This window comes from Ochotona princeps, chromosome 16 (assembly GCF_030435755.1).
Source record: "Ochotona princeps isolate mOchPri1 chromosome 16, mOchPri1.hap1, whole genome shotgun sequence".
In the NCBI taxonomy this organism is placed as follows: domain Eukaryota; kingdom Metazoa; phylum Chordata; class Mammalia; order Lagomorpha; family Ochotonidae; genus Ochotona; species Ochotona princeps.
This window is the reverse complement of record NC_080847.1, coordinates 57,881,489-57,906,514: the sequence shown is the minus strand read 5'-3', so window position 1 is coordinate 57,906,514 and position 25,026 is coordinate 57,881,489. Positions and strand designations below refer to the sequence as shown.

General features: G+C 48.8%; 2 protein-coding genes across 2 annotated transcripts; both read left to right on the top strand.

The window, feature by feature from the left end:
• The first annotated feature begins 4,734 nt into the window (after positions 1 to 4,734).
• Positions 4,735 to 12,309, top strand: ZNF586 (zinc finger protein 586). The gene is given in 5 exon segments (XM_058673982.1): positions 4,735 to 4,767; positions 8,865 to 8,991; positions 10,889 to 11,005; positions 11,207 to 11,274; positions 11,443 to 12,309. Coding segments are annotated over 5 exon segments (1,212 nt in total).
• Positions 12,310 to 21,357: 9,048 nt separating this feature from the next.
• LOC131482178 (ret finger protein-like 4A) lies at positions 21,358 to 22,981 on the top strand. The gene is made up of 2 exons (XM_058673981.1): positions 21,358 to 21,643; positions 22,368 to 22,981. The coding sequence occupies exons 1-2, from the start codon at positions 21,358 to 21,360 to the stop codon at positions 22,979 to 22,981; spliced, it is 900 nt and encodes a 299-aa protein (XP_058529964.1).
• Positions 22,982 to 25,026: the final 2,045 nt, after the last annotated feature.

Sequence of the window (25,026 nt, the reverse complement as noted above, 5' to 3'; positions counted from 1 at the left end):
TGTTTATCAATTGTCATCCAACTTCTAGCATACTTTGGACTTGACTAACTTTTCTCGTTTATCAGAATGTTAGCTTGCATCGAATCACATCTATTTTTAGAAATCTCAGATATTTTATAGATATTTGTGGCAGGAGCCAGGAGCTTCCTCCAGGTCTTCTATGTGGGTGCAGGGGCCCAAGGCCTTGAGCCATCCTTGGCTGCTTTCCCAGCCAGTCAGGACATTCTCAATCATCCAGTTACTGTGTCTAGGATGCAACTGCAGATACAGAAATTCTCAAGATCTTTTGAATTTTTAATCTTGACTAGCTGGGAAGTAAATAGAGATAAGCTATTATAAAATCTCTAGCTTATTTATGAAATCTTGTAAGCTAGAAATTTTATGGATTCCTGTAGCCTTGGGGAATGGCTTTTGTAAGCAGTCAGCAGTTCCATTGAAGCAGCTGGGAACCACTTTCCTTCATAATCTCTGCTGTCCCCTAATGTAGCTGTACCACCAGGGCCTGGAGAGGTGGTAGAGAGGATGGTTGTCAAACTTATCTTTAAAAATAATAGGATTCGATCTGGTCTGGTGGCCTAGTGGCCAAGGTCCTTGCCTTGCACGTGCTGGGATCCCATATGGATGACAGTTCTAATCCCGACAGCCGCACTTCCCATTTAGCTCCCAGCTTGTGGCCTGGGAAAGCAGTTGAGGATGGCCCATGGCCTTGGGTGTTGGGGTCTGTGCAGTGGATGTGGGGGACACGAGGGTGTGAAGACATTGTTCCATTGTAGGCAGGGCCACAGGGAACCTCCCGCTGAGGCAGGGCCCAGCGGGTATCTACAGCCACCTGGATGCAGCTCCACCTTCCTTTGCATGGATACCGGACCACCCTGCGGAAGAATTCTAATCCGTCCAGGCATTTTTGCTACTGTGAGACTGGCTTTTTACACAATGTGAGCTTGGAGGTTAATGTCAATAATAATGTCTTACAAAAGGGCCTTCTACTGTCTTGGCTGTCCCCATTGACCTTATGCTAATCAAGGGACCTGTATTTAGGGTTTCATTCTTTCCTTAATCTTTAGGTTCTCCTTTTCTTTGTGATACAAGATCAGGTTGTAGGATAAGAATTATAGCAGGAACTTCTATTGTTTTTGGGTAAAGCAGGTGGCAGGGTTGTCCTTAGAAACACCCACTTGACCATGAGCCAGAGTTTGACGGATTCTGCTTAAATAAAGCGGACAGCATTATTGCAGAGTCCACTATCATCATGGAATCCTAGTGGTCTGTCTCTTTCTGCACCTCATCCACGCACCCTTCCCGAGTTCCGAAACCCAGGTTGGAGCTGGACTCCAGCACTTGGGATCCTGCACCCGTGTGGGAGACCTGGAAGGAGGTTCCTGGCTCCTGGCTTCGGATAGGCTCAGCTCTATCTGTTGCAGTCGCTTGGGGGAGTGAATCGTTGGATGCAAGATCTTTCTGTTTGTCTCTCCCTCGTCTGTATATTTGACTTTGCAATAAAAATGAATAAATCTAAAAAAAAGAACCAATAGGATGGCTTATATTTGGAACCATTTTTTGGAAAGATTATTTTTATTGGAAAGGCAGATCAGATTTATGAAGAGGAGGAGAGACAAAGATCTTCAGTCCTCTGGTTTACTAACCAAGTGGCTGCAATGGCAAGAGCTGAGCTGATCTGAAGCCAGAAACCAGGAACCTCTTCTGGATCTTCCACATGGGTGCAGGGTCCTGAGGTTTTGGGACATCCTCTGCTGCTTTCCTAGGCCACATGCAAGGTGCTGGATGAGAATTTGAGCAGTCAGGACACTAATGGGCACACTTATGGGATCCTGGTGCTTGCAAGGCAAGGATTTAGCCATTGAGCCATCATGCTGGGCCCCAGATATCCAATGTTCTAACATGAAGGAAAGCCAACATTGCTGGCATTGTGTTGGCAGCAAATACCAATTTCATGAGTAACCACTATTCCCTGATAGGGATCACAATCCTAGGAGAAATGGGCACAGCTTGGAAAATTTAGTGGTCAGTGCTACTGCATTAAGCTGTCACCTGTAGTGCTGGCATTCCATGTAGGCACTGGTTAGTTCTGACTGCTTCACTACCCATTCAGCTTCCTGCTTGTGGCCTAGGAAAGCAGTGGGTGATTGCCCAAAGCCTGGGGACCCTGCATCCATGTGGGAGACCCGGAGGATGCTCAATCTAGCCATTGCGGCCATTTGGGGAGTAAATCAATGGATGAAGGATCTTTTTCTCTGTTTCTCCATAAATATTATCTGCCTGTCCAATAAAAATAACTAAATCTTTAAAAAGTAAAAAGGCAGATTGAAAAGGACACACACACATATTTTTGCATCTGCTGTTTTATTCTCCACAGGCCTACTCTAGCCAGGGTTTGCACTTGCATCATCACTGCTTTCCCCGGTGCGCTAACAGGAAGCTGAGTCAGAAGCAGAGCACCCAGTACCTGAACCACACTCTGATACAGGATGCTGGCATTGTGCCTTGGTTTGTTTGTTTTGGGGCTGTATAATATGATCCCACTTCTGTGGGAAAACAAGATGTTCCAGTTAAGTGCCTTGAAAACTGCAAACAGAACTGCTTGAATACTGTGAATTAGATTTTGAAGCTCAGAATTCTTATTTTCTTCAAGTGCATTGTACTGACAGCAGTGGAATAACAAGAGCTTCTGACTTTAACCCCTGTTTAAGAATGAATAGCAGGTGCACAAATCTTAAGGAGCTGCTGTCAGTCCTTTGGTCACATGGCAAGGACTGTCCCTTGGAGGGATGACAACACAGTAGCTGAGCTCATATCCTGCTTTCCTACCATGGCAATTTTCCAACCTTCACAGAGAAGGGCAACCAGGAAGGCTGAGGGTGCATGCTGCCTTGGTTGGGGTCCAGGACAGAGGAGGTGACAGGAAATCTTGCAGCCACATCTTAGGTGACCCTCCCTGGGATGGGTGATCTGAAGCTTCAGACCCGGCTGCCTGATGGCCCGTTCCTGTGTGTGTTTGTATTTCCATCATTGAGTGTGAGGTCAGCTGCAGACAGATGCCACCGAGTTGTGTCAGCTGCTTCCTTCGTGAGCATTACTTCTCTGCCTGTTGAACCTGAGGACTGCTAAGGCCCATGTCAGGTCAGTCTGTACCCTGCTCACAGAACAGGATACAGCCAGGAGCCCTAGTGGGCGCCAAGGCCAGGACAATCGGCTGAGCGGGCCTCTCCGCTTCAGGTGACTATTCTTGCTGCTTGAATAAAGGGAAATGCAAAGCAGTTAAAAGTGAGGCAGCCTTTGGGCTACTTCAATGTAGAGATGGGTTGTTAAGTGTAAAATCAGCAAATAGCTTTCAGTTGGACAGAGCACGGATAAGAGAAAAAAGACCAGTGCACATCCGTTTTCACTGAGAATGACGATTTTCGTGAGGGATAATGCTATATTGTGAGCAGGAATTCTGAGCTTGCCGTTTCTGCCATATAGGTAGTGCGCTGTGTACTCAAGCCTGAACAAGCTTGTCATTCTGCGGAGAGCACCTCCGTCTACCTCCGTGTGCCCGTTTTAATGGCGTGCACGCCTCAGTTGTGTTGCTCAAAGATTACGTCTAAGCTTCCCCAGGCCTGAGCTTTGCTCGCCAGCTGCTAGCACTTCACTAGCACTGGCTCACCATCCCCGAACCATGGGCACTGGCTCACCATCCCCGAACCATGGGCACTGGCTCACCATCCCCGAACCATGGGCATCGTCAGTTGGTTACTTGTGTTTTACAGTTTTTATGTCACAAAGTCGTCATTGCAGTGCCCTGCCATCACAGGCAAGTGATGGTCCGCTCCCAATAGTGCCCCCGTCTCTAAGATGCCCTCAGTTTTCCCATGCCAAGAGGGCCAGGGTGTGTACATATACCACTTTGAACACTGCAAGATTGCCACTGCCACAGCAGCATTGGCTTCATTGTTGCGTTTTTGAGTCCCTGCCCTGAAAAGAAGGTAGTGTACCAGGTGGGTAAAAGTGTTGCTCAATTGTTTGAACACAAAATGGACTATACAGACAAGCTTCTCTGTGGGAGCCATTGACCGATTCAACTTTAAGCTCCTTTAGGGAGGCTCAACACCTCTCCTTTATCTTTCTTATCATGGCCCGAGCTAGAATTCTTTTCCTGGCCTGACCAACCGTTTCCAGAGCACCGAACCATGAAGTTGCTTCAGAATACATGCATTTGAATTGCAGCGTGGTGTGTGTTAGCTTCTGCTACCAGTAGAGCCATTTTGTGTCTGAAGCACCAGGATGAAACGGGCATTTGGGTTTGTAGCCTTGGGAACACGTGCAATATTTTAGCATCGGGGAGCCTGTTGAGCTTCCTGAAATCTGAGATACAGTAATGTTTCCAGGCAAGTGAGAGCGCAATTGCAATGCGTTCCCGAGATTCCAACATGGCCTCTACGGGGACCTGAGACCCTCTTCCTAAAGCAGATCGCGCCATCTCCCATTGCCCCTGGAGACGCGGCTCTGCCCTTCCTCCTGGAACGCCGCGCCCGTGGCTTGGAATCAGTGGGGACTACGTTGCCCAGAAGGCTCTATGTCGAAAGCAAAGCCAATGAGTGCTCGGCGGGTGGGTGGGCGCTTCCGCCAACGAGAGCGGGACTTCCTGGAGCATCCTCGGGGCGTCTGAGAGGAGGGGCCGGAGTCCTTGCTGGCCCGCCGCAGCGCGGGCACTTGTCACAGCGTCCGGGTTCCCCAATGGCTGAGGCGGAGCCTGGAGTGCTGGCTCAGGTGAGTGCAGCATCCTCGCCGCTCCGCCCCGGCGTCCCGACAGCCGCCGTGCGAGGCCATTCCAGCGGACAGGTCGGCACGTGCGTGCGGGTGTGCGCCGAACCCCGGGCTGGTCGCTGTGGCCGCTGGGGTGAGGAGATGAGACCGAGGCCAGCTTCGGTGGCCCGTGGGGTCTTGTGGCTTGGCCGTGAGGATTTTAGAACTTTGCACGGAGGGTTGGGAAGTAGGGAAGATCCACGTGAGAGACCCGTGTTGAGGATGTTAATAGTACGTTTAAGGGAGTCGTACTGCCCACGTGAAGATCCTGTGGCGTTTCAGAGACCAAAAAGTGGAGGTTAAAGCAAAAAAAAAAAAAAAAAAAAAAGCACTGGGATGCAGCGGTTGTGGTATTTGCGGAGGTATTGGTTTTGGAGAAAGACGTCCAGTGTGTGGAGGCTCCTGGTGGACCACTAGCCACAAGTCACGTGTGGGAAGGGCAAGCTTCTGATTAGGGCGGTAAAACTGTTGACTGGAAGGGGAGGTTGGAGGCTGAGGGTCCAGGGTCTTGTGTGGATACCCGAGGGATGCTGTTGAGCTTCCTGAGTGGGCGGTAAACGGCCATGGAGGTAGAGATTTAGGACAGCATTGTTTGGCAGGTGGCACAGGCTTCCAAGGGAAGAAGGCACATGAGATGAACAAGCTGAGGAGTAGCTGAAGGAAGAGGATGCCCTGGCACTGTTAGCTCAACCTCCACCTTGTGGACTCACCAGCATGTTGAGATGATTTTGGGGGAGTTGGGGTGCTTTCATTTAGCCCGATGTGGGGAAAAGTGGAGAGGCAGCAAGTATGGTCATGTATGAGAGCCGTTAGGCCCAGGTGGGCAGTGGCCAGAGGAGCTGGCTTCTGAATAGGGTCACGTGGAAAGAGGAAGGCAGTAATTGAGAACTCATCAGTGTAGCCCAGAAATGAAATGGGCCATGGCGATGTGAAGCCTCCTAGGGATGCCTGTGGAGACTTCTGGAATGATTTGCGGCTCCCGCGGTTCCTGAGAATCCCAGGAGTCTTGGGGTAGTATTAGATCCGCTAATGACACGTTGTGTAAGGCCCAGACTAAGACCCATTTTCATGTGCATCTTTGTCATCTGCTGGTACTGGAAGATCTCAAGAGAACTGAGTCCAAAGCACCCGCCACTCTGCGTGTTTGAATGATGTGTGTTAACTTAATAACCCCTCCTTCTGTCTTTATCATGGGAGTGCACTGATATTATTCTTTTGCAATGAGTTTATTTCATAGTGAACTGCTCAGGTTTTTTTTTTTAAGGTTTATTTATTTTCATTGGAAAGTCAGTTATACAGAAAGGTGGAGAGAAAGAGAGGAAGATCTTCCGTCCAATGATTCACTCCCCAAGTGAGGGCAACAGCCGGTGCTGCGCCGATCCAAAGCCAGGAGCCAGGAGCCAGGGAGGTTCTTCCAGGTCTCCCACATGGGTACAGGGTCCCAAGACTTTGGGTCGTCCTCAACTGATTTCCCAGGCCACAAGCAGGGAGCTGGATGGGAAGTGGAGCTGCCAGGATTAGAACCGGCGCCCATATGGGATCCCAGCACGTGCAAGGCAAGGACTTTAGCCACTAGGCTACCACACCAGGCCCAACTGCTCAGTCTTCTAAAGAAGCTCATTGCATACTCTGAAAGGAATCAGGAGCCGTCACAATCTCTTTCTCTCTCCAAGCTTACAGACTTTGGTTGTTCTTATTTAAATATTTTTTGACGCATAATGATTGTATATAGTTATGGGATTTATGGATACATTATAAACATATATGTCCTTCCAATTTTAGTATATGTGCTGCCTAAGCGAGCACTAAACATATATATGTGTATATAATATATAATGATCAGAATAGGGTATTTGGAATATCTATCCCCTCAGACATATGCCATTCTTTTTATTTAAAGTTTTCTCATTGGCTTTTGCTGTGGTGAAGCCTGCTTCAGTATCCCATGTGGTGCCAGTTAGGGTCCCAGTTGCTCCGCTCCTGCTCATGTGTCTGGGAGGACAGTAGAGGACAGCTCAAAGCCTTGGGCTGCTGTACCCACGGGGAGACCCACACAAGGCTCCTGGCTCCACATCCACTCAGCTCCATTGGTGGGGAGTGAACCAATGGATGGAATGTTTCTTTCCTCTGTAACTATGCGTTTCAAATAAAGTACCTTTTAAGAAAAGCTTTATCAATGTTACAGAATTATACAGAAAGTGGGAGAAAGATCTTCCATCTACTTGTTTACTCCCAGAAAGTTGTAGTGGTCAGGGCTGGGCCAGGACGAAATTAGGAACTGGGAGCTACTTTCAAGTCACTCATATGGATGGCAGGGGCCCAAGCACATGGGCCATCTTTTTCTCGGGCCACTAGCAGGGAGTCAGATTGGAACTGGAGCAGTCAGGATACCAAGTGGCACCTGTGTGGGATGCTGATGTCGCAGGTGATGGCTTTCCTGCCACATGGCAGTGCAACCCCTCCTTATGGTTGGAATGTTCACACTGATCCGTAGTGTAGTTCCCGTGTGAACGTCTGCGGTACGTGCGCAGGTGGCATTTGTCCAGTGTCATTTGTCCTCGTCTGGCCGTGTGAGATCATGATATGTATGTTTTCACTGCACCTGTAGTTCCTGTAGTGGCTAATGTCAACTCTACTCTTTCCTGCCTTTCTCTCACCTGCCTTATCTTATAGTAGGTCATAAGAGCTTCCTGTTCTGGAGAAGTCTTGCCACGTACCCTGATGGAAGGAAGGCTGCACAGAGGGACCAGGAGGAATCTGGACAGCCTTGCTGAGTTTTGCGTGCTCAGTCTGTTGGCAGTCTTGCTTGTGTAATGAAGCCTCCATAAAATCCCTGCAGGCCAGAGTTTGGGTAACTTTCCAGAAGCAGAACAGATAGAAATTCCTCAAGGGTGATGTCACAATTCATGGAAGCTCTGTTTCTTCCACATCATCTCTTAACCTGTGTCCCTTGTAATATTCTTTACTAGAGACTATTAATGTGTTTTTCCTGAATTTTGTGAGCTACTTGTGCAAATTAATGCAACCCAAGGAGGGAGTGTGGGGACCCTAATTTATAGTTGGTTGGTCAGAAGCACAGCATCATGGGGCTTGCATCGGGCACATAAAGGGCCTGTACCTGGGGACTGAGTCCATAATCTGAATTGAATTAGAGGACACGCAGCTGGTGTTGGGGGAAAAATCTTCATACTTGTTGATTGTTGTTTGATGACAGGACAGAAAGGTCTTTCTTGCTGGCACAGGACATTGCTGTGACCAAAAGGCAAGAATCCCTACCTTGTCAGTGGATTAAAAAAGTAGGATTAAAACACCCGAGAGTAAGGGTGGTGATAGCATATCAGTTAAAGCACTCACATCTCACGTGAGAGTGCCTCGGTTCGATGCCTGGCCCTGGCTCCTGTCTAATTCTTGTTGCAGACCCTGAGAGTGAGCAGTGATGACTCAAGCAATTGGGTTCCTGCCATCCACTTGAGACCTGGATTGAGCTCTGGCTTCCAGGTTTGGCCCGGCCCAGGACCAGCCATCGTAGATGGGAGCCCTGTCTCCCACCCTGCAGCCTCTCCCCCATTGCCCGAAGAAGTATGCACAAATGTAAAATACACAACGTTTAAAAAAAAATTTGAGTCCGTAGGGAGGCCTGTGTCATGGGCCAGAGAGGTGTTGGTGTCCATTGGCGTGGCGTATGGTATCTGGAGATAGGAGAGATGTGCAGTTTCAAATGGTGTGTGTGTAGAGAGAGAAGACAATGTTTGATGGCCCTGCAGTGCTGCATGGGGTTCTGTGTAGACGTAAGCCATACCAAGGGAATTGCCTACCAATACGAGTGGATCCCTCAGTGTCACAACCTCAGTACCCATAGGTTTTTGTCTAACTGTTCCTGTCACTGTTGGCTGTTAACTGACTTGTGGGACTCTGAAGTGATCTTGGCACTAACAGGCTTATTTTTCCTCTGAGAGGGGAAGCTAGGGAGGCGGATGGGCAAGGGTAGAGATTGGGGGCGATGCGTTGTGTGTCTCCATGATGGGTGCTGTTTGTGGTTTCATCTGCTACCATCATAGCAGGGCACTGTGGCCTTTGAAGATGTGGCTGTGAACTTTTCCCAGGAAGAATGGGGTCTCCTTAATGAGGGTCAGAGACAGCTGTACTGTGATGTGATGCTGCAGAACCTGGCACTTCTGTCCTCTCTCGGTAAGACCCTCACTCCCACCCTGGGACCTCAGGGAGTCCCATCCTCCTCTTTCCCTGCTGGCAAGGCTGTCGTATTCACATCAGGTCTAGGGACATAGCTTTCCCCTTGGCTGCTAGAACAGAGCGGTGGACATTGCTCTCTTACCCTTGAGCGGCTCTAACACCTGCTTCCTCTCAGAAGCATTCAGAAATAGGGTCTTCCAGACACGAATGCAGTAGTCCCACCTTGCTTGCACTCTGGCTGTCTGGGTTAGATCGTACAGCTCCGTGCCACTTGTGTGCCCAGGAGCCACTTCTTCCTTTGGTGAACATTTCTTCTTTCTTGCCTATGACTGATAGGGTCACTTCATCGTCCATTCTTTTAAGATTTTTCCTCAAAATTTTCTTTGTAGTGTATGCATTCCATCCCTGTGCCTACCATGTGCTGAAGGTTGTGGGTTTTTTTGTTGTTGTTGTTTGTTTTGTATTTTAAGATGTATGTATTTGGAAGACAGAATTAACATAGTGGGGTAGGGAAAAGGGAAGTAGGGGGAAGTAGAGAACCATTGGTTTTGTTGATCTTCTGTTCGTTGGTTAATTCTCCAGTTGTTGGCAATGGCCAGGGCTATGCCAGGCAGAAAGCAGCAGTACAGAACTCCAAATAGGTCCCCCATGTGGGTGCAGGGACCAGAGGACTTGACTATGTTCTGCTGCTTTCCCAGGTATGTTAGCTGGGAACTAGATGGGAAATGGAGCAGCCATATGGGATGCTGGCATTGCAGGCAGCAGCTTAACTGCTGTTCCACAATGCTGTCCCTGTGCTGGGTTGTTCTGATTCGATTCTGGCCACTGTTCTGTCTTGTCTCTCTCATAGTATTTATATCATCACAGTCCCATAATTTACTCATGTTCAGGTGGGTTGGAGAGCCCTTAGTGGTTTAGAAGATGCATATGACTTGTCTCAGCAAGAAGGGATCATAGGGAGTCTGCCCATGAGGAGTGGCAGCCTGAGGAGGGTTGATTTTTTTTAAAAGCTTTATTTTATTTTTAGTGAAAAGTTAGATCTATAGAGAGAAGAGACAGAGAGGAAGATCTCCCGTCCAATGATTCACTCCCCAAGTGGTTGCAACAGCTGGAGCTGAGCCGATCTGAAGCCAGGAGCCTGGAGCCTCTTCTGGGTCTCCCATGTGGGTGCAGGGTCCCAAGGCTTTGGGCTGTCCTCGACTGCTTTCCCAGGCCACAAGTAGGGAGTTGGATGGGAAGTGGGGCCTCGGATTAGAACTGATGCCCATATGGGATCCCGGCATGTGCAAGGCGAGGACTTTAGCCTGCAATGCCAGCATCCCACATGGCTGCTCCACTTCCCATCTAGTTCCCAGCTAACATACCTGGGCCTGGGAGGGTTGATCTGAGGGCTATATTTGAATTATACCAGAAACCTTTTCTGTTCAGGTCGTTTTTTGGTTTCACTCCTGTAGCCACAGACTGATCTGTGTTTGTATCTTCATTCTTGAGTTTATCGACCTGTTAGATCTGCACTTTGTCACTTCTGGTCTTTTATGCAGCCCAGGTCTAATCCATTAACTTTAGACTCCACATCTGCTATGTTTTCTTTGGTGCTCTGTCTTCATGTCTGTCCACATTGGCATGTCTGTTTCCAGAGCAGTGAATTGCAGACTGTGCCTTGGTTCTCTGTGCTGCGAGGCGTGCTTGTCTCCTCACATTCTGAGATTGCATTCTGTTATCTTAATATCCCAGGAATGCCAAAGTGCCCCCTACTTTAGCCTTCAGATCTTAACTCGCTGTTCCTACATCTAATTGTGTGAACTAGTTCTGAATTGGTCAAACACTTGTAGATGAGCTGTGACTGCCTGCCACTCTCCCAACATGCACTTCACCAGCATTTCCTTGCTTTTAGGTTGTTGGCATGGAGTGGAAGACGAAGAGGCGCCTTCTAAACTGAGTATTTCCATACCAAAAACATCTAACGTTTGGACTCCGAAGACAAATGTGTGTCCCAGGAAAGGCCAGGCCCGTGAAATGTGTATCTCAGTCTCGGAAGAGCACAAGGGAACACAGCACACACAGAAGCCACACAGTTATGACATGTGTGCGACAAGGGGGTGTGGCAGTGCAAATCTCCCTCAACAGCAGAATCAGCACGTTGAAGAGAAATTCACTGGAGGCAGTGCGGTGGGAGTCTTGTCTGTGAAGAGCTGTGAGTTCTGTATTTCAGGGAAACCGTTTATGTTGAGTGAGATTGAGGAAGACTTCTTGGTGAGACCAGGAATCTTGGAGCAACAAGCTGCTCCCACTGGGGCACCCCTTCTTGCGGGAAAGGCTCATAACAGCTGCGGGGATTCTGCACAGACCTGCAGCTCCCAGGGGCAATGGCTTACTAAAGAAACATGTTGCATTTACAATGAATGCGGCAGTGCTTTTAATCAAAATGATAGCTGTGGTAACCATCAGGCCACTCACTCTGGAGAAAAAACATATGAGTGTCAAGAATGTGGGAAGTTCTTCACCTACAGGTGCAATCTCTTAGCCCACTTGAGAGTTCATACAGGAGAGAGACCATACAGATGTGGAATATGTGGGAAATCATTTAGCCTGAAGTCTAACCTCATTCGACATCAGCGAGTTTATAGTGGAGAGAGCTCATATGAATGTAGTGACTGTGGGAAGTTGTTCAGCTACAAGTATAACCTCATTGAACACCAGAGAATTCACACTGGTGAAAGGCCGTATGAATGCAATGATTGTGGGAAATCATTTCGCCACCGTTCTACACTCCGTCAGCATAAGCTACTTCACACGGGACAGAAGCCTTATGAATGTAGTGACTGTGGGAAATCTTTTGCGGAAAACTCTCGCCTTGTTAAACACAGGAAAATCCACACTGGAGAAAGACTGTATGAGTGCAGTGAATGTGGAAAATCCTTTGCTGAAAACTCCAGCCTCATTAAACATAGGCGAGTTCACACTGGAGAGAGGCCTTATGAATGTGGAGACTGTGGGAAGTTGTTTAAACACAAGTCGCACCTGGTTGTGCACCAGAGGTTTCACACTGGAGAGAGGCCTTATGAATGTGGAGACTGTGGGAAATCCTTCAGCAAACAGTACAACCTCATTCGGCACCAGCAGATTCACGCTGGACAAAGTTCATATTAATGCAGGGAATGTGGAAAATTATTTAGCTACAAGTACAACCTCATTGAACACCGGAGAATCCACACTGGAGAAAGGCCCTATCAGTGCAGCGAGTGTGGGAAATCATTTCGTCAAAGCTCTTCATTTCTGCAGCACTGGAGGCTGCACGCTGGACAGAAGCGTTAGCATAGTCAGCACAGAGAATGAGTGCTTTGCTGAAACTAACTGGCTGCACGCGCTGGAGAAGGGCACTGTAGGAAGGCTGAATTTGGAGCTCTGAGCTCTTTGATATTGTGAAAGTCTTTTAAGTGAAGCAAATTCGGGAAAGATTTGAGTCAAACTTCTACGCTATTTTGAGATCAGAGCGTTCACGTTGAGTCAAGGCCTTAGGAATGTATGACATTTGTGGGATCCTCTGCAGGTAAACTTCTAGCTTCATTTTACACCAGAGAGCCTGTGGTGAAGTGCCTTTTGGTTGCAGTAAATGTTAGAAAACCTCCTTGGTGTAACATTGGAAGATACTGTAGACCTGAACTGAACCTGAGACATCAAAAATCTGCACAAGGGGCCAGTGTGTGGCACAACAGGTTCAGCTGATTCACTGATGCATAGCTTGAGTCCTGGCTGCTCTTTTTGTTGTCTGAAACCCTGCTCATGTGTCCAGGAGAGCAGCATGGGCTACTGCCTTCCACGTAAGACCCGGAGGAAGTTCTTGGCTCCTGACTTTGGCCTGTACATGGCATTGTCCTTTGCAGCTATTTGAAGTGTAAACCATTGGATGGGAGATTGTCATTTTCAAGTAATTCTGTAACAGATCTGCATAAATCCAAGATCTGTGGGAGCTCTGTGGTGTTTGCCAGGAAGGCAGCTTTGTTGTCATTTGCTGGGGGAGTTTGTGGTTAGCCTCACATTGACACCTTTCTCATTGTTAATCCTCTGATGTAGACATGACTGGCTTTATACGGTTTATTTGAAAGGTTTATGTGTTTGAAAGACCGAGTGATAGTGAAGGAGGTCCATTAGTTCATTCTCCAAGTGACCCTGGCGGCTGGGGCTGGCCAGGCTGAAGGCAGAGCCCAGGACTCCAGGTCTGCCGTGTGAGTGGCTGTGGCCTAGTCCTGGGCCATATCTTGCTGCTTTTCTTGACACATTACCAAGGAACTGGATTGCAAGTGAGCAGCTGTTTCTCCAGGCCGTGCTCTAGTCAGGGATACTGATGTTGCAAGTGTTGTCTCCACCTGTTAGCCACATGGCAGCTCCAGAGGGCACTGCTGCTGATAGGGAAAGAGACAGTTGTTTCACTCTCCAAGTGAGCCGCAACAGCCAGAGCTTCGCTTAGCTGATCTGAAGCCAGGAGCCAGGAGCCTCTACCTAGTCTCCCATGCGGGTGCAGGGTCCCAAGGCTTTGGGCCATCCTCGACTGCTTTCCCAGGCCACTAGCAGGGAGCTGGATGGAAAGTGAGCTGCTGGGATTAGAACTGGTGCCCATATGGGACCTCAATGCATGCAAGGCAAGAAGTTTAGCCAATAAACTACTGTGTCAGACACATTTTTTTTTTCAAGATTTATTTTATTACAAAGGCAGGTTTACAGACAAAGAGAGTGAAAGATCTTCCATACACTGTTTCACTTTCCAAATGTCTGTAATGGCCAGAGTTGAGCTGATCCAAAGCCAGGAGCTTCTTCTAGGTCTCCTACATAGGTGTGTTGGGTTCCAAGGATTTGAATCATCTTCTATACTTTCTCCAGCCATAAGCAGAGAATTAGATGGCAAGTGGAGTAGCTGGGACTGAACTGGTGACCATATGGGATGTTGGTGTTGGATGGTGGAGCATAGGCTGTTCAGCCACAGCACCGCCCCCTTACTTTGTGTTTGCAGTCAGATTTAAAGGGAGGAGAGACAGATCTTCCATCTGCTAATTCACTTCCCCAAGTGGCTGCAATGGCTGGAGTTGAGCTGAGCTAAAGCCAGGAGCCAGGAGCTTCTCCAAGGCCTCCCACATTGGTGCAGGGTCCCAAGGCTTTGGGCCATCCTCGACTGCTTTCCCAGGCCACAGGCAGGAAGCTGGATGGGAAGTGGAGCAGCCAGAACACGAACTGGAACATGAACCAGTGCCCATATGGGATTCTGGTGCATGCAAGGTGAGGATTTTAGCCAACTAGGTACCGCACCGTGCCCTGTAGTTCTTTTTAATTTTAGCATTATTTTTGTTTATTTGAAAGGTAATAAGAGATACCTGGTTTATTGTGCAAATGTTTGCAGTCAGCTCCAGCTGTTATGACCATTTGGGCAATGAGCCAGAAGATGGAAGATCTCTGTCCTCTCTTTATTTTTATTTATTTATTTATTTATTTAAATTTTTTGGTGCAAATAATTTTTGTAATGGATTGCAATACTTTTTTTTTAATGATCTTTCTTAGTTGATTAGAGTACAAAGGATCAAGGACTGTTGGAAAGTGGGTAATACCATTGTTTCCACACTACTATATTTTTTTTCCCTGTATCTGGGGTTAGAGGAGAAACAAAGGGAAAAGCCTGCTCCCGGGCCTGCCAGAGCCCCGTGGACTGCCCTTCAGTGGGGTAAGTCTCGGGGCTTTGTTAAGCGGGTCTGGCCCCTCCCACTGCTCGCCAGAAGCTTGAGCTGGGAACGGGACCGGGAAGGGGTGGGACCTGGACGTGGGGGTTGGACTTCCAGCAGCCGCCTGGCTGCTGGGGACCCCAGGACCGGGGCGTCTCATGCCTGGATACACATGCCAGTCACCATGTGCACGTGGTGGGCTTCTCCCAGGCCTGCCAGTGCGCCATTTGGCGCTAGGCTCCGCTTGCTGGCCGCCCAGCCAGAGAGCTCTGGGATTTTTGGTTCTTTGATTTGCTTAGGTAACTCCATGCTGAACCCACAGTGCTTTGGGGATGTGAATAAATCCTAAAGATTCCCAATGACAGTAAATCTTCCTCTGAAGAACCTGTAATTAATATTATCTCAACCTCAAACAGCCTATACCACATGCAATAAGATATTGTGAAATAACCAAAGAACCAACAATCAATGTGAGTCAGACTGTTTATGATCTACATCAAAGAATTGTAAAACCTAATATACTTTTAATACCCTACGTTATTCCATAATGGATCGGGGGAACAGAGAAATCTTCCATCTCCCTAGAACGTGTGAGGTAGACGTGAAACACAACCTACCAAGATCATAACTGGTAACTCATAACCAACAGACTCGAATCAGAATTAGACAATAGTTAAACTACAAAGACATATAGGGCAACTTAAGAGCGATCCTGGCAACCTCTTAACAGGAGGTCATATGCAAGGAGCAGGGAAGGACCCCAGAGCAGAGCAGGGGGACAAGAGGAGGCTTGTATCCCAACCCTGAAGACTCCTGGATCCTCACCACGGTCTATCAGTACGAGCACCAAGGACTACATCCCAACTACCAAGGAGACCACGGGGAAATCGGAGGCCAAAAACTCTGAGGTCATCCACTCCAGCTTGAATCTACCACATGGGATGGAAGAAGTCCAAATCCTCCCTCACAGGATCCAAGAGCATCAGAACAACAGCCAGGAGCCCTGAGCAGTCCACAGAAACAGAAGAACAGTAAACCTTCGGGACTAGGGAGGGGAGCTCTCTCTGGTCCTCGCTTGGTTCCAACTTTGGGCCCACACCCTCTGTAGCAATGACCATCAGGCTCGCTCTGGAAACCCATCAAAACAAACAAATAACCAACCGAACAAACAAACAAAAAATCTAGAATAGATAGACTGGGAACAACAAGGAAAGCCTAGAATCAGACAGGAAGCGGTCAACGTGGACTCATATCTTACTAGGTGGGACACAAAGATTAGTTACTCCTCACTAGGGCATTGAAGATTTCTCTGCACACCCCTCCATAAAACTGTTCTGCATCTAAAATGTTGACATAAGCCAGTCTAGACTTCCCGAAAAAAAAAAAAAAGCCAGGTTCACCAAAATTATGCTTCGACGCTGTAAAAAGCTAAATACTACACTGAAAATAGACACGAGACAACTGAATAATAATCTATAGGCATTTTAAGGTGTATAGAACCCGGTTGTGTATAAACTAAAATCAGATTGTCAATGAAGAAGTCACAGGATGTGGTTAAGAACTTGCATTTTTTTTTTAACATATTGGTTACTCAATATTATGTCCACTAATCCCGTAACGTTATAAATTGTTGCTGATGTTATGTGGGGGCTTTTAATTGATCAGGATGATACTCGACCGTCTCTACCTTCAGACCAGAGATGGTCTCCCCAAGAAGCTGTTGAACTTATCTGGACAATAAGATACTGGACTCTGCTTGGTATATGCTTGCAATGAAATAATCTCAACTGAACTTAAACTGGCGATGCAGCAAGGTGGAGGAATCCACCATGGGGGAGGGTTTGGAAGGGGGGGGAAATCCCAGTACCTATAAAACTGTGTCACATAATGCAATGTAATAAGTAAATAAATAAATAAATAAATAAAAAGAAAACAAACAAAAAAAGGGAGAAGCCCCACCCAGCCTCCCACCCGTCCCAGGTCTCGATGTGAGGCACACTCTGAGGGTCCTGCTCAAGCGGTTTTGACAGTTCAACAAGTCTGAGTTGCTGCCGATCTCGCCGTTCCAATTGCAATGAACCCTATTCAGATTCCACTGGCTGACATAGTCTCTTCATGGCTGGGGTTCTGAGAGCAGCAGTTCAGTTGGAAGGATCTCCAAAGAAACTTCATCTGAGATGATCCCAAATCTGGTTCTGTCCTCTCTTTAACTCTGTCTTTTCAATGAAAAATGTAAGTTTATTGGTAATTGGAGAAATACGTATGTAAATTTCTTTTGACTGTGAATATTCATTTTGAGTGTGAAATTATTTTGAATGTGTAATGGTATAGTGAATTTAAATTTCTGTTTGCTTTTTATGTTCTTATTCTGCATATATAATGTAGACAAATGTGTATTTTTGAATACCAAAAGCCTGTGGATAGGCGGTAGTATCCATGTTTATCATTGCTAGGCCATTAAGAAACCAATAGAGGCTTCGAAAGTCACGTGTTCCTCTTATTGTGAGTCATACCACGTTTGATATAAAAAAGGAAAATGATGGGCTCTCTCACTCTCAGGACGGAAGGTGGGACAGTCTGTCTGTCTCACTTTCCTGGCCCACTCTCCTTGAACATGCCCCACATGTGTCTGTACGCCTTACCTTCTGAATAAACCTTACTGCTTTCTTAAGCTGTGTCAGCGCCTGTGCTCAAAATGCTTTTTAAGAGGCAAGAACCTAGAAAATATTCAGCCCTAACCTAGACCACAGCACTGGCCACTATTTGCGAGACCTGAAGGGAATGCCTGACTGCCTGGGTGCAGCGCTGCCCATTGCAGGCTTCTGGAGAGTAAGCCAGCAAATGGAAGATTTCTCTGTATTTGTCTCTCCCTCTCTGATTCTGCCTTTCCCCCCCCCCCCCCGATTTTGTTGTTTATGTTTACACAATTCATTAGGGTGGGAAGGGTTGAGGATTAGGAGACAGTGAGTGAGCTACTATTTCCACACCTTCATTGTCTTCCTGTTTTTAAGGGAAAAAGCGGAGACAAGGTGAGAAGCCACACCCAGCCTCCCGATTGCCTTGGTTCTGGGGATGGGGAATGGCTATTTGATATCATCTCAGGGTCCCTACTGTGGAGCATATTCTGAAGGTTCTGTTCATGTGGTTTTATATTTCTGGCATGCTGTTGATATCGCAGATCCAAGAATGAGGAAATCCTTCCAAGGCCCATTGGCTGACATAGTCCACCTTAGAGTCTCCATTTGCCCAGAAATTTGCTGTCAAATTTCGCTGGGGTCATTAACCAGTTTGTTCTGCCCTGCTTCCTCTGCTATGGTACCAAATGTCTTCTGCAAGCTCCAATGGACTTATCTTCCCTGTGCATCTGATTATGCTGTCCACCGCACCATCTTCAGGAACGAGGAAGCCTGGTTCTGAAACATACACTCCAGAATCAGTGACAGAGGTCCTGCCACTCTCCCCATGATTGGAGTTGAGTCCAGCAGTTCAGTTGGGAGGTGGGGATGGGGATCCTCAAAATAAGCTCATCTGAGATGATCCCAGACCTGACTCTTGTGTGTACCCGCAACTATAGGGTCTGGCTCATCCTCTACTGCTTTCCCAGGGCATAAGCAGGGAGCTGGATGGGAAGTGGAGCTTCCGGGATTAGAACCGGCGCCCATATGGGATCCCGGTGCATTCAAGGTGAGGACTTTAGCCACTAGGCCATGCCGCCGGGCCCAATAAGCAAGTTTTTGAGTGGTCATTTTTGGAATAGAAGCATTAATCTTCACTAGGATTCCTAACAGAAAATAACTCGAGTGAATGCTGAGCTAAGGATCTTTAGGGAAGTGATACATATTACAGACAAGATGCATATAATAAACTCGAGTGTCAGGAGCTGTGTACTATAGCCACACTGAAGCCATTTTGAATATAGACCTATGGGCCAGTGGAAAACCCCCGGTTGGCTAGATGCTTGGGAAAGAGGTTATGAAACTGATCACATGCTTAGCTTCAATTGTTTCTAGCAACTGTTTCAGAATGTGATTTATGCTGTACCTGCCGACATCTTGTTACTGATTACCTATGCTATTGTTGATATGCTGGTTACTATTGTTGATATGGTGGTTGCTAAAGAACAATCGGTCTTGAGACCATGGCCTGCGTCCCAGTTTCTCCTTCCCTCCCTGAGCCTTAGTTACTGAAGAATATAAAAACCCTCAGTTGAAATCAATAAACTGACAGCTTGATCAGACCTACTGTCTTGCTGTCCATTCTTTGTGTCTCTTGTCTCTTCATTCTCTCCTAGGTGGCTGCGACCCCGTTGACTGTCCTGCTGGATGGGACATTCGAGTAGTGGGAGCTGCATTCTGCTCTAGATATGGCTGCACTGTCCCTTGGCACAAGTGTGGACTGAAGCCGGTCACACTGGACTGAGCTAGACTCCAGGAACAACTGCCTTTCGTGAGGACCAGGGTAGATGTAGGACAGGCATGGTTAGGTCTCTGCCCCTACTGAGTCATGTGTGAGCAGTGTCTGGGGGCAGACCAGGCTTGGCTGGGCTGAAACATCCAATGGTAAAAACCAGAATGGGTTGAAGGCCAGTCAGGATGGGAGGACTAAGTAAGGCTGGCCCATGGACCCTCCGGTATGCATGAGATCTGGCATTGGGAGAGGTTCTGAAGGAAGAGCTTGGGAAACTCCTCTGTTGGGACACAGTCCATGAACGTGAGTGCAAGAACCATGACAGGGAGTATCCCAGACCCGATGGGTTACACTACCCATTAGATTACCTTTAGCTCAGGTTTGGTGCGAGCCTGACTGGGCCAGTTCATATCACCCATTGGCAAATCCAAGAGCCAGATGGTGTGTGGGTCATACAGGACGGGCAGCAATACCAGTCAGTTCACATGAGGACTGGGACTTGGTGCCAGCTGAGCTGGGCTAGCCTAATGACATCGAAGTCAATCTTTCAGGTTCAGATGGTTTGATCCATTTGATTAGATGGGCATCCAAATCATTACACATTGTACCTTAGGGCAATATCATGGTGTTCTAGACACTGCTGTTATTTAATGTCAGAATTCTCTGTGGGGTCAGCCCCCCAACCCATGGTGACTGGCTCCATAGGCTCTCACAGTATCCCACCAGCCTGGGTGGGAGAAGGGTGTGTGCACCCGGGTCACAGGCAACAAATCCTAAGGGTGCCAGGTGGAAGGTGACTGAATGCTTGATGAGATTTTCCATGACGAACCGCAGCCAGGCAGGGTAAGTCCTGGGCACAGCCCAAATAGTGCCCAACATCTTGGCACAGTAGCCGAATCCTCCACCTGCAGTGCTGGCAAGCCACATAGACACCGGTTCAAGCCCTGGCTGCTCCAAATTCCATCCAGGCTCCCTGCTTGTGGCCTGGGAAAGCAGTAGAGGATGGCCCAAAGCCTTGGGACCCTGCACCCGTGTGGGAGAGATCCAGAGAAGGTTCCTGGCTCCTGGCTTCTGGCTTCAGAGTGCCTCAGCTCAGACCATTGGTGCCACATGGGGAGAAAACCAACAGATGGAAGATCTTTTGTATCTCTCTCTCTCTGTAAATCTGATCTACTTTCCCAATAAAAATGAACAAATCTAAAAAGAAAAAAGTATCAGGCCAACTGCAAAATGCTGGATCTATACAGAAGCGCATCATGTGTGATTGGACTAGGGAGGGACCCCTGGGCGTAGACGTAGGGGGGGCCCCTGGGCGTAGACATAGGGAGGGGTCCCTGGGCGTAGATGTTGGGAGGGGCCAGGCTCTTCTTAAAAGCAGCTTGCTTAACCCAAGCTCCTCACAGAACTGAGCTCTCCTGGGAAACAGCTGGAGGCCGAGACCGAACTGGGAGGAGGTAAGTGTCACCCGGGAACATTTATGTTTATTTCTCAAGCTGGAACTCAAGGCAGATGCGGAGACAGAGGCGGGTCAATCCTGCATTCCTGGGTGCACTCCCCAAAGACCCCAACATCCAGGCATCTGCACCTGGTGTTGCCTTGGAGCTGCCAGGGATCTCAATAGCTGGGCTTCCTCCCGAGGGCCCGCTCCCAGACGCTGCATGGAAGCTCAGGGCCCGGGTCGGAAGGCAGGCAGGGAGCTCGGGGTTGGAGTGGGGCTCCCCAAGCAGCTTCTGCCTCACCAACAGCCTGGGCTCCAGGAATAGGGGGTTGGACACAAGCCCAGCAACGTATGCTGCTCTTGGTGCTTTGCTCTTGGTGCCATGAACGCACTATAGGATTTCCCCCAGCCGGCCACATCCAAGGTGAACAGCCAAGGTCGGGGTGTAGAAGGTCCCTAAAAGGAGACCAGTGCTGCCCAGCAGAAACACCTGCTTGAGCTTCAAACGCTGTCGGGGCTGTTTGCTATGCTCTGCCTTCTTCAAGTGAGTGTTGGCAGATCTGAGCACAGAAGCCCAGCTTCCCAAGCTTAGTGGGCCACTGCGTGGGAACCACCCTGGAGAGCCTTCTGTGAGATCAAAGTCATGCTGCATGAGCTTTAAGAAACATGAGAACTTGGGGGCCCTGTGTCGTGGGTTTTTGTGCATAGTTTATGCTTTGCACGCACAGGCCTGTGTCTGCCCTGTGAGGGGCCACAGTGCCCGACCCTTCTGGTTGTCCACTAACGTGCCTCTTGCCCTAGATCGCTGCCATGGCCGAGCGCTTCCAAACAGCAGCGAGCTGCCGCGCCTGTTATAACCACCTGCAGGACCCGGTGACCCTCAAGTGCGGCTATGTGTGCTGCAGGAGCTGCCTGGACACCCTGGAGAGGGAGCCTGGTGGGGACGGGATCCTGTGTCCCAGCTGCCCTGAGGTCTCCAGGCCGGAGGACATCAAGCTGGCTCGCCAGCTGAGAGCCCTGGTAGAAGCTTTGGAGGAGCTAGAACCCAGCCTGGAGGAAGTTTTGCAGATGAACCCCAACGTGCGGAAATTCCAAGGTAAGGATCCACTGTCCACCCACACACAGCCAGCTCCGGAAAAGCAGCTTTGCCAGTGAGACGGCCAGGGGCCCAGTCCCGGTACCGGAAGTTCTCGTGCTTCCTGGACAGACAAGGGGCATCTCAGCTCCTGAGACCAGGGAGAAGCCCACGGGAGGTTCAGGAAGACCCCATCGAGGCCAAGCCCCAGAGCTCGGCATCCCCTGTGGAAGCCACTGTCCGCTGTGACTGTGGGTCCACGTGGAAACAGTGTCCTGGACACATGAGGACTGCTGAAGTCAGACACGCTGACCACGGCATAGTGTTGCCTTCCCTTTCCTGGGCGCTGACACTCAGATTAGCTGGGCCATGGGGTCTGTGATGTGGTTCTCCAGCTGAACGTCCCTGGAGGCAGATTTGGGGGTTGCAGTCCTGGGGTGTCCCGAGAATCCGGGTTTCTGACGTGAACCCCCCTGGGCTGCTGGTGATGCCGGGTAAAGCGGTTTCTGAAAGTAGTCGCAGCATTTCCCTTCCAATTTTTACGCTTAAAGACAAATCTTTATCAATCCAACACCTGAAAGCAAAAACAAGTCAAGTCCCGCCATGAATGAGAGGGTCTTGAGCAGAGACACTCACTCATTCTCTGGGTGCAATGTGACCAGTTAGGAGTGGGACAGAAGACAGGTGGACTGGAGGAGACGGGAGTCCAGGAGGCACCTGCTGACCTGCTCCTTTCTTTCCACAGTGGACGTGACCTTGGACGTGGACACAGCCAACAATCACCTGTTCATTGCTGAGGACCTGAGGAGCGTGGGCTGTGTGTCTTCCCCTCAGACACGGAGGGAGAGTGCCGAGAGGTTCGACCTCTCCATGTGCGTGCTGGGCTCCCCACGCTTCACCTCCGGCTGCCATTACTGGGAGGTGGACGTGGGGAGCTGCCAGGAGTGGGACGTGGGCATCTGCAGCGACTCCGTGAATCGGAAAGGGCCCGTGAGGCTGAGCGCAGAGTGCGGCTTCTGGACTGTGAGCCGCAGAGACTGTGACGGCTTCACCGCCAGCACCGAGCCCCCGACCTTGCTCCAGGCCCAGCCGTGGATACAGCGTTTGAGCATCTTCCTGAACGTGGATTTGGGGAGCGTCTCCTTCTACAACACCACAGACGGAGTCCACATCTTCACGTTCACCGAGATCCCCACCGACAGCCGGCTGCGGCCCTTTTTCGCTCCTAGGAGAGCACAGGATGGCCAGCAGGGCTTCCTGAGCCTGCCTGCTGTGGCAGCTGGGGGGCACTCTGCCCGCCCCAACCCCAGCCCCTCCAGCTCAGGACGGGTCGACCTCTGTCCACAACAGCCCGCTTAGGAAACGGAAACTGTGAACCAGCAGCCCTAAGATCTGTCTTTCTGTAAATCTGCCTTTGTAATAAAAATAAAATGTTTTAAGTACAAAAATGAATGTATCATCGTGTGATGGGATTGCTCTCAGCCCTTGTCCGTGTTCCTGGGGAACCATGGTCTTCCTGCTTTCATTTGTGGAACATTATGCTTAGTGGTGCATTCAGCCAAAAGCTAAAGACATGAAACGCAGCCAGGAAGAGGCTTGTGGGACGGAGAGAGGGAAATGCGGTTACCTTCTTAGAACTGTATGAAACACACAAACTCTGTGCTCATGTGTTACCAAAGGAAGACAAACTGGAACCAGCTCACCAACTGGTGGTTGGTGTTCCAACCACCCCACACTCCAACCCTCAAAACCTGCTCACCTCATGACCCGGAACCCCGACTCACTGCACCAGGATCGCTGGCACTCCACCGCCTCCACCCCTTCCAGCCACCACTGTGCCTACAGAACTTCTCTAGGTGACCCTGCAGGTGCGGCCACACAGGGTTTATGTTCCGGTAATGGCTTCTTTCAGAGCCTCTTCAAGATTGAGCCCCGTTTACAGCTGATGCCCAGAAACCCAAAGAACCCTAGAAACTCCTGGGAACACCCAAGGTCAGCACATTGGGTAATCCAGAAGAAACACACTCCTAGACACGCGAGTGTGGACCATGAAGTCGACCAGGGACAGACAATTTTTACATAGTTAGAGTACAAAGGTTAGAGTACAAAGGTTCAAGGGCTACAGCAAAGTGGGTATTACTCTTATTTCCACATTTTTTTGTGTGTGTATCTGAGGTAAAGGGGGCGGTAATCCCGGCAGCTCCACTTCCCCTCCAGCTCCCTGCTTGTGGCCTGGGAAAGCAGTCAAAGACAGTCCAAAGTTTTGGGTCCCTGCACCCATGTGGGAGACCTGGAAGAAGTTCCTGTAATCTGGTTTTGGATCTTTGCAGCCCCGGCCATTGCAGTCACCTGGGGAGTCAATCATCGGATTGAAGATCTTCCTCTCTGTCTCTCCTCCTCTCTATATCTTCTTTGTGATAAAACAAAATAAATCTTTTTTAAAAATGTCCCATTTCATTTAACGAAAAGTCCAAGTCCTTCCTGAGCATTCAGGTACCCTCCTAGCATCCCAGCACGTTCAAAGTGAGGACTTTTGCCACTAGGCCTGCGTACCAGGAGTGATCCCATGATTTCTATTGAGGTTCTCCCTGCCCACATGGCACTTCAGCATGCTGCTTTCTCACGTCCATGGCACAGTACCTACAGGATATTATATGAACGTCTTTATGCAGGCTGATCCCCATCGTCAGGAAGAAGGCAAAATGAGGACACATCTCTTTAAAATCCTATTTGTGGATGCAAACATACATTCAGTGGGGCTTCTGACTATATGAGATGTTCAATAACCATTTGTTAAAGCAAGGAAACCAGAGGCTGAGCTTTCCCTGCTCCCTCACACATCATTCCACTCTACCTCTGGCCTTCCAAATCCCCATCACTGGAACAGACAGGAATCACACTGAAGAGTAAGCTACAGAATCACTCCTAGATTGTTAGTCTAATTAAAGCGTGAATAAACATGCTAATCAAAGGCCACTTTCACTAGTTTACTCCTCAGCAGGGAATAGCTCATGACAAACACACTGTCCTTCTACCACGCACTGTAAATCAGCCTGCCAACTAACAATAATAAAGCATAATAAGAAAAAAGTCCAAGTCCATACATGAAGAGATACATAGCTAACCATTGATCCCTGAACTGTCACAACTTACTACACCTTATTCTTGACATCAAAGTCACCATCAATACGACACACAGGCACAGAACCCAGCCTTGCTTCCCGTTGCCTGAAATGCAAACACCGCACTGTGGTCCCCAAACTTATTCGCGTGTTTTCTTTGAAAAAATGCTGTGATGAACTTCTCCAGGCAAATGTCCATCTCCGTCCTTGCTTTCAATTCTAATGCATTTTGCGGAATTGTTGAATCATAGGCTAACAGCTCTCCTCACTTTTGTCAGCAAC

Coding starts and splice junctions, on each gene's coding strand:
- LOC131482178 (XM_058673981.1), top strand. CDS start 21,358: ATGGCCGAGCGCTTCCAAACAGCAGCGAGCTGCCGCGCCTGTTATAAC. Junction 21,644..22,367: donor CAACGTGCGGAAATTCCAAG/GTAAGGATCCAC, acceptor TTCTTTCCACAG/TGGACGTGACCTTGGACGTG.